The sequence below is a fragment of the Dreissena polymorpha genome, chromosome 4 (genome assembly GCF_020536995.1).
Source record: "Dreissena polymorpha isolate Duluth1 chromosome 4, UMN_Dpol_1.0, whole genome shotgun sequence".
NCBI lineage: Eukaryota > Metazoa > Mollusca > Bivalvia > Myida > Dreissenidae > Dreissena > Dreissena polymorpha.
The window spans coordinates 83,393,218-83,403,454 of record NC_068358.1 but is presented as its reverse complement, the minus strand read 5'-3'; the positions used below and the strand labels follow the sequence as shown (position 1 = coordinate 83,403,454).

Genomic DNA, 10,237 nt, shown 5'->3' with positions numbered 1-10,237 from the left:
TAAATCAATATCTTGTTTACTTATTTACCAAAATAAAATAACGTGTACGATCAAGAAGGGGCATGTTCTTTATATATTTGGTTGAAAATGGATGAAAATTTAAAAACATTGTCGACATGAGGCCCATGGCATTTGTTCAATTAAAAAGGAACCGCTGTACATTCCAGTTAAAGTCCCCGTTCGCGGAATAGATCGTTGTTTTGGCATATAAATCGTAAAGCGAGAAATAAACTTTACATAGATTCATTGAAATATATTTTGTATCGAGATTGACATCGAGAACCTGGTCAAAATCGGTTTTGAATCGACAAAATAATATACAAATGATCATATACATGCAATAGGCGAAAATCGTTGAAGCGTCGCGAGTTATGCAAATAATATCTATATTTAGCTTTCGCTAAGCATTATTAAAATATGGAAGAAAAATACATAGATGTGACAAAAACGTAGCGTTGCAACTCAGTTTCCGTCTGTAACAGATGTATTTGCATTTGTTCTTACCTTCTCTCCGCTAAATTCGCCCGTATCCGCGATTTTGTTTGTTTTGGGTTTGATTTAACGTGTAGAATCATGAATATTAATTAGGTCGTTTTCGTACTTTACCGTACTCGATCCCAAAATAAAAATCGCTATACTGTTTGTTTTCAACCGATTTCAACCGGATTTTCAGTGATATCCTCAATAAAAACGCGTTTTCTTACGATTTTGCCCATATATATATAGAGCTATGACCGAGGACTTTAAACATCGATTGCCTGCATATACGGTGAGAGTACGCTCCAATAGGAAATAAAGAAGTATACAAATCTTACATTGTTATAGTTAAAATGTTTGTTCTCGCGAGTTGGGCTTAAAAAGCGGTGTTGATATCCAAAGCTATGCTATTTTGATATTTTTCTTTTAAATTTAAAAGTTTTACACGCGCGCTAAAAAGGGTAAAAACCAGATGGACGTTTGAATAATATTATAGACATTAAATTTTGAAAGTTTCATCGAATGAGAGGGTGAACGACTAAAGTGCACTTGTATCTTCAATCTTATTTTATTTAAGTTTTATATCATTTACGATTGTATGGTTATACACAAGTGCATTAACGTCAAGATGGAATAAATAATGGAGTTTCTGAAACAACAGTGTTGACCCTTATTAGCTGGCGAATATATTTCGATGGTTCACTAGTACAAACTATTAAATTCTTGACACAATAACCGTGCTTTCCACATTAATTATTTAAGACGCCCCGAAGCCGATGGGGTGGGGAGGACTGTCCCCTCAATACTTTTTTTCAAATTTTTAGAGTCCAATTACGTTAGTTGGTGCGTCATGACTCTTAAAAACAACAACTATGAAGTCATTGATAAAGATATATTAAAACCTTTTCCGTATAGATAGTATTATCCCGACTCGAACGATTCCCACATACATCCGTTAAAACCTGACTCTATTAGTGCATACTTACTACTTTTCCAGTTTCTTTTCATTACCCGAAAATCCCGAATATTTTTATTTTTAAAAGCTCTGTTTAATATTGACGATAAAAGTGCTCAATAATTTCATAAACGCATTTTTTTCTAAAGTATAAAATGAATTTCGGCATAAGTGGCTATTTAAAGATTTGATGAAGTATTCCCACTAAACATGCGTAAATCACCCGACGTGATGTGTGCGTGTTTATACAACAATTAATAAAAAAAGATTACGACACGTTTCACAAATTACATATGAATTGTGAAAGCAAAGTTGCTGGTAGACAGTTGATTTGGCCTTTTACTTTGCAAAAACAAAATAATAACTCAATAATAAAAGGTTTAAAATGTCTATCATCCATGATAACAACGATTATATTGTTTTATACAATATATACAGGTTTTGTAATTTTTTTATGGAAAAAGTCGAGACACTCAAGTGTTGACACGTTATGAATAAAAACACATTTTAAGAGTACTCTACTGAAAAGTAATGTAACTCACAAAATATCCAACAACTAATGTGCAGCTACTCTGCAAAATATTAAATTAACATGTACCTTTCAGACAGAAATATGTTCCATAAAGTAATATGGGAGTGGTGGAAGTAAATTAAAGAAAGAAGCGCAATAAACTCAAGTGCACGTTGTCCAATATGGCATATCATCAATGAAATTTAACATATTAATTTTAAAATACAACGATCGCGTTGGTCGCGATTCAACAAAAAAGTTTTCACCAAACGAACACATCAACTTGTTAACACTTTATGAACGGCGGATACATTTTGGGGGTATCCGTCTTTCAAGGTACGCAACATGAAAAATAACCTACACTCACTATGCAGCTAACTTACAAAATTATCGGTTTATATACAACTTTCAGAGAAAAAAAAACGCAACAAAACATGTTCCTTAAATAACTCATGGGTTTGGGGTAAAAGACCTTACATATCAGCGTTCAAAAATAAGTGTTTACTTTTATTTTGGTGAACAAGGGCAATAACTGAAATAAACACGATTCAATAAAGCTTATTATCAATGAACTACATTACTGTATGGTTATATACAATATGTATTTAGTTGGTCAATATAAAAGAAAAAAATGACGTTTTTGTCACATCCAATCCACAAGTGTTTACCTTTCACGGACGGCGGACACATTTGGCGGGTACTTTTCTTAATAATTACGTAGCCGACAAAATAACTAATAAGGACTGTGCAGTTAACCCCCCCCCCCCACACCAAAAAAACAAAACAAAAACGATAAACATGTTACTTTCAGAAAACAAAGCAAAATATATCCCACACATTACCCATGATTAAGAACGCAAAGACCCTGGTCAAAGTTTGCATTTCATTTTTGCACGTTCACTATTCATGATGGTAATAGTCAACAATGTACTATGTTGTATGACTATACAAGATACATGTAGATACCATTGAATCGAGAATGAAGTCTCTCCTCACGCCTTAATGGTGACGTTTTACAGTCGATGTTTTTTATTTGGAGGATGTAACTGACAAAAGTCAACATATGTTCCGCAAAACCTGCAAAACACTTGTCAAACGTGTGGCTTTTAGAGGAAAAACATGGCCCATAAATTCCCCATGCGGAGAGCAAGGACTATGTAAGCCAGCGGTCTGTAATAATAACAACAACATGATTGACATATTTATACATCACTTTGATCATAAAATGTCAAAGTATTGATGATTCTTGTCGTAGGACATGCTGAAATAGCGTGTTAAAATAAAAGCATTTGCCTCAACATAAACATCTAATAGCATCTCGAGCGAGTGACCGGTTTGATTGACAATATGTTTAGCAATTTAGACGGCTCAAGTTTCTTGTCTTACGGACACCTCTTATATGATCATTTATTACTGTCACGGTGTTGATCGGTGTTTGACCCAAGTATGAGTGGCTATAAACAAATGAATTCCGTAACAGCCTTTGTTCTACTCTCAACATATCTCATCATTTGTTCTGAGAAAATTGGGATTAATTAATGTGCGTAAAGTGTCATCCCAGATTGGCCTGAGCAGTCCGCACAGACTAATCAGGGACGACACTTTCGGCTTTTATGACATTTTTCGTTAAAATGAAGTCTGTTCTTAACAAAATGCCAATTTTGGCGGAAAGTGTCGCCCCTGATTAGCCTGTGCGGACTCCATAGGCTAATATGGGACGACACTTTACGCACATGCATTATGCCCAGTTTTTTTCAGAACGCGACTCATTTGAAGCTGTTTGAAAACTTTTCTGAAATTTAGCCCCACTGACTCTAGAATTGTCTCTTTGACATTGGTCCATATATGTAAAAGAAATGTTTGAAATAAGTTTGATTTGCAAGATTTTCTTTTGAGATGAAAAAAAGTCAATAATAAAGACGACATATGCCAACTGTGTCGTTGCATTTTTACTTACCCGGTAACTCGGATTAGTTTTTTAAACGTCATCAACGTAAACATATTTAACGACTGATATCTTATCATTGACGCACATGTATAGATGCTTAATGAGTCGCGTTCAGAGAAAACTGTGCATAATACTTGTGCGTAAAGTGTCGTCCCAAATTAGCGTGTGTAGTCCGCACAGGCTTATCAGGGACAACACTTTCCGCTTTTATGACATTTTTCGTTTAAATGAAGTATTTTCTTAGCAAAAATCTAATTTAGGCGGAAAGTGTCGTCCCTGATAGCCTGTGCGGACTGCACAGACTAATATGAAACGACACTTTAATCACATGCATTATGCCCGGTTTTCTCAGAACACGACTCTTATAATGACGAACGTTACGCGCATGCATTGAGCCCCGTTTTTCCCAGAACGCGCCTCTGAAAGATCACCGGCAGCGGTTTTAAAAACCTTAAATATACCAATTTTATATGAGGTTATAATATTTTAATGCATGTCCATGCCATCATTCGATTAAAGCCAACGTATTCAGCGAGTAAACAGCCGATAACTATCCCGAGGGATTGAAGATATAATAATATCCTTGAGCTGACGTCTATCAATCACATTCACATCACTTTTGGCGATAGTAACCGGACGAAGACCCAAATCAAAAAAAAATTGGTAACAAAATACGAACACATAAATACTTTGTCAAACGACTCCAATGACCATTACAAATAAACTACAAATAAATTCATGACTTTTTAGCGGCAATTAATGCCAATGGCCAAGTAATTAAAAAGTCGTTACGGCAAAAACATTAATCATTTATATTATATTATATACTTTATAAAGTTTACTATTATTACGTACTTAATTGCTAATAAAACTTCCATAATTAAAGTTATTGCTAGTATGAGATAAGGTTCAAAGACAACACTAAGTTGTATAAATAAAGGATCAGACCTCAGATTTTCAATTGAACACGATCGACAGTTCAAAGTAAGTAAGATCTATTGGTATACAATGAATCGCTAACGATTACAACTTTGTAATATTGAAATAATAGTCATATGTTAATTTGTTGTTTTCTTATTGTCTTTGTTTACGCACGGTAGTTTAAATTTCCTAACGCATTGAATATAGTATGTTACGGAGTGCAATTGCGTTACAGTATTTAGAGCGATCAATATCATTATACTCTGCTTGAAACTGTGTTACCGAGATATGACTTTTTAAACGTCATGTGGATGTAATTACCGTAAAATTCGTCCATTTAATCCTTTTTAAAATAAATGAATACAAATTAACTTTGTTGGCTATTGGTTAGCTTTCGTTTTCACATAATCATGATCATTAAAAATAAAAAATAATTTCTAAGCTCACTCTTGAATTATCATATTGCTGTCGGCATTGCAGTTGTTCGCTATTTTATAAACAGAGGGAACTGTAGCACCCCAATTTGTAACTAACTTCGGCGTTCGAAAACAACGAGCGTTCGCTTTTTGGTCAGCGCCACATTTCGTCAGAGCATACTATAGTAAAAAACGCATTTGGATTGTACCTAGCACAGCTCATTGGGTTATTGTCGACCTGAAATGGCTTGAAGTCACCCGAGGGTGACTAGAAGCCGATTCTAATCACCCCAGAGTGACTTCAAGCCGATTCTAATCACCCTAGGGTGACTTCAAGCCGATTCATGTCACCCTGGGATGACTTCAAGCCGATCGGGTGACTAGAATAGGCTTGAAGTCACCCCAGGGTGACATGAATCCGCTTCTAGTCACCCCGGGTGACTTCAAGCCATTTCATGTCGACAATGACCCAATGAGCCCTAGTAAATCATCATTTCGGAAATTCAGTCATCATTAGCTCAGTCTTCGTCATCAACATCATCGTCATTGTCGTAGTTAATGATCATCTTTAGAATCACCTTCACCATAACTATTATGAGCATATTTCTCATAAACAGGTGTCAATATTGCAATCATCAAGCAATAACCATTCGCTTTGATATCGAAACGTCAGAAATACTAGTGTCTTGATTCTGAATTATTGATACGAAACATGTGATTAATACTTCCATAATGATGATGTATATATCGTGTTGTATACGCTGGTTATTGTGATTACATGAAAAAATGACAACGGTTAAGGTGGTAATGACGATACAAAATCTTGATTACGAAAACGATAATGGCGATGACTAGAGTATGTTGTTGTTGTTGCTGTTGATGAGGATGATGATAATGAACATGGTGGTTGGATGGTTGTCGTTGTTGTTTTTGAAAGTGATGATTGTGATGGTAAGAAGGGTTATGGTAAGGATAAAAAGGAAAAATATTGAGGAGAAGGATAAGGTACCAATACACTCCACGTCATTTTTATGATCTCTTTACCGGGTGTTCAGTACCAAAGTTTTGTTGACAGCAATGTGCATTCATACGGTAACGTACCTTTAATTTCAACACGAATACTGGATTGACGCCGAATTTCATTTTGTTTGTTGTTGCCGTTTTTTTATCAATAATAGCAATACTCATGAATTAAACGTTTAAGCGATTTGTTGACACAAAATGCATAAGTAAATAAGTTAATGATTATTTAAAACATTCCATGTAAACACTATTCAAATCAAGATCTGGCAGCGTACATTGATAGATCTCTGTTCCAAAGCGATAGTTTGCTCAAGTTTCGGTTCTATATCATGTCGTTTCATTTAATCCATATAAGCAACGAAAACCAAGGATTGCTTGTAACGGAAAGTTAACCTCGCTCTGGTGTTGCAAGCAATTAATAGCTGTCTGGAATATGTGTAAGATTTAAATATGATTCGTATATCTGTATAAACATTAACATACAATTTAGAAGTGTCGCATGAAAACTTTGGATGATTTAAATAAAGATCCTCTATCACTGTTACCAAATACCATTGCAAATGCCACTCCATAGACCTTGCTTTGTGGATTTCAACATCGAAATTTGTTACCTGCGTGATGTATTGAGTTACCGTAAAACAAAAAAAATGTAATGTTGCAAAACGACATGGTAAGATGATGCTCTAACCCGTCTATATTAACAAGTGCCAGCATTTTAAAACAAGTCGACGCAATATTTGATTTTTTTTTTAATCGGGGACCACATGCAGAAATTTTTCGCATTTGAAAGGAAACTTATAAATGCGAACGTTGGCTCAAAGATTTCCGTCGACAGTGGATAGATGCCTATATTGCAGTTACAGTTGGTCTATTTATCTCCACATTATTTCTTTCTTATTTACTCTGTTTAGAAAACCTTTTTCTTTATTCAGCCTTGCCAAGATGAACACATTCGCAATTATCTTAGCTTCGCTGGTTGTGGTTAACGCTTACTATAAGGGCGGACACAAGGGCAAGTGGGGACACGGCGGCTATGGAGGCTATGGAGGATTTGACGGAGGTTACGGCAACGGAGGCTTCGGAGGTGGCTTTGGAGGCGGCTTAGGAGGTGGCCTTGGCGGCTGGGTGAATGGAGGCTTCGGAGGCGGTTACGGCGGTTTCAGAAATGGTGGTGGTTACGGTGGTTACGGAAATGGTGGCTCCGCAGGAGATTTCGGAGGCTGGGGAATCGGAAACGGTGGTTATGGAAAGGGCGGATATGGCGGCTACGGTGGTTACGGAAAGGGTGGACATGGCGGTTACGGACTGGCAGGCGGTTATGGTGGTTTTGGAAATGGAGGCTTCGGAGGGTGGGGAATGGGTGGCGGATACGGTGGTTATGGCAATGGAGGCGGATATGGCGGTTACGGAAAGGGTGGATATGGCGGTTACGGATTGGCAGGCGGTTATGGTGGTTACGGAAATGGAGGCGGTTATGGTGGATACGGAAATGGAGGCTTCGGAGGTTGGGGAATGGGTGGTGGTTACGGAGGTTACGGAAAGGGCGGATATGGCGGTTACGGAATGGGAGGCGGTTATGGCGGTTACGGGATTGGAGACGGTTATAGCGGTTACGGGAATGGAGGTTTGGGAGGCGGCTTCGGAGGCGGTTTTGGTGGAATGGTAGGCGGATACGGAATAGGTGGTTATGGTGGTTACAACAATGGAGGTTTCGGAGGTGTCTTCGGCGGCTGGGGACATGGAGGCGGATACGGTGGTTACGGAAAGGGAGGTTACTAGGCCGGCGTCGGAAGCGATTACATGAGGAGCCGGGGTTAACCAGTACACGGTTTGTGCTAAATCATTTTCAACTTCTGGACTATTAAGCATATACGAATATGTTTCTGGTTTTATGTATTGAGTTTTAGTTTCAATCATAATGAATCTTTCCGTGTACAGTATTAAACAATATTAATCGAGAGAAATAAGACAAAAAACACTTGTTTAATATTACAATTTTTTAAGTTCCTGAAGTGTTTGTTACCGGTTTAGTAAATAATAGCTTGTATCTTCAGGTATCCTCAACATTCGAAGAGACCAAGATTTTTCAATGGACATCGAGCGCATTTTTTAAATGTTTAATTACATTATTATGTACATAATGTTTATGCAATTAGATATCAAATTCAATTTTACGACTTGATTTGTTATTTCGCCCAATATGTGTGTTTTTGTAACGTTATATACAACCTGTGTGAATCGACTTATTCCTAAGAACAGGCATTTCCATACAGAGACAATTACGACGATAACCGCTTCGATGTTAAACTGCATGTGCTCGTTGTATATATTAACAGTAGTTACATGTGTCAGATAGATTATGATTTCACATGTTTACTTTAACCCGATTGTCCGTGGGCAACTTCACGCCGGTCATGCGGATACTTCGAAAACGGATGACACTTCGATAAAGGATAACAGCAAAAGCAACGCGTTTTCAGACACGGAAAATTCTTTGGCCGATTTATGGTATAGCACTTCGTATTGCGAAAAAGATATTCGCGGAAAAGTTTATTATTGGGAAAAAACGATAAAATTCCCTCGAAAATTAGAATGAATTATGATCATTACATAGTTTAAAAATACTTCATAATAAATCAAGAACGTGTTTTTTATTTGACTTAAAATATCAAGATGACTTTTAATGTTAAAACATGTTGAATGTGTAGTCTCCTTACGTAATTGAGGAAATGCAAATGTTTAAATACTCGGATGCCACATTTTCGTGGACATTTCTTCAGCCGATCATCTCAATAACAATGAGATTTCTGTTCCAGATACCCGACGCTTTTTTTTACAGATATAACATACTATTTTATGTAAACTAGCAATTAAAAATTCGCTGTTGAAAACTTTTGTAATAAGCAGACAATATTTAACAAGTTCTGTACTGATGTAAATAAAAAACGAATCACAGAAAATTTGCTTCATTTTTATTTTCCTTTTGGAAGATGAGCATGACATAGTTTTTCATAGCATATTGTATTAAGACACGACATGTTGGTGATTAAATCTGACCATTTTAGCATGATATTTCAATTGATTTATCTTATATCGATTGTAACGTTGATGATTATATACATCCCTTTCGATGTCGGCTTCCTTGGTACTACAGCGGTACTCTCGCCGGTCTACAACATATCAGGATGTCAAATTTTATAAAAGTGTCCGTTATCAGACGTGTCCGTAATCGTGAATCAAAGTTTCTAAAAACATCATGCTCACCACCTATTAAAGCATGCACTACCTTCGTTATCCGACGTGCCCTTTATCGGGAATCAAAGTGTCTACAACATCATACGAGTCGTGTTCTGAGAAAACTGGGCTTAATGCATGTGTGCAAAGTGTCGTCCCAGATTAGCCTACGCAGTCCGCACAGGCAAATCAGGGACGACACTTGTACCGGTATTTTTATTTTGTTGAAATTTGTTATTATCATCATGATGTTTTCTTGTGGAATTTTCTCATTTTTTTGCAAACATCCACCATTCGTCCTTGATATTATTTCATCAACATACAAAAGGTTATACCATTTATAAACTCCACCATGTGTCTTAAAAATTACTATTAAGGATATACCGGGTACCGGTATATTAAAAAAAGAGGGCCTGAAAGGCCAAAAGTCGCTCACCTGAGATTCAAAGGAAATGATATGTTCTGTGCAGCCCAAGATGTCATTAGAACAAATGTTCTTACCAACTTTCATGACTAGTGAACACCCTGGCAGCCACGTTTTTCAACAGACCAGAACCATTTATATACACATCCAAGATAGCATTTAAACAAATATTCTGACAATTTTTCATGAAGATTCATGAAGCCATATAAGGACAAATGCCCCGCTCCCTGGTGGCCATGTTTTTCAAGCAACTGGAACCATTTTCGAACTTGTCATAGATATCATTGGGACAAATATTCTGACCAATTTCATGATGATCGGACAATAA

The 10,237-nt window shown here is 36.7% G+C and overlaps 1 protein-coding gene across 1 annotated transcript; it reads left to right on the top strand.

The window, feature by feature from the left end:
• Positions 1-6,552: 6,552 nt before the first annotated feature.
• Positions 6,553-8,420, top strand: LOC127877629 (uncharacterized). The gene is made up of 3 exons (XM_052423700.1): positions 6,553-6,688; positions 7,184-8,079; positions 8,306-8,420. Exon 2 carries the CDS (start codon positions 7,194-7,196, stop codon positions 8,028-8,030), a length of 837 nt encoding a protein of 278 aa, XP_052279660.1. The 5' UTR covers positions 6,553-6,688; positions 7,184-7,193; the 3' UTR covers positions 8,031-8,079; positions 8,306-8,420.
• Positions 8,421-10,237: the final 1,817 nt, after the last annotated feature.

What these genes read in the sequence shown, in the direction of transcription:
- LOC127877629 (XM_052423700.1), top strand. Translation starts at nt 7,194, where the DNA reads ATGAACACATTCGCAATTATCTTAGCTTCGCTGGTTGTGGTTAACGCT.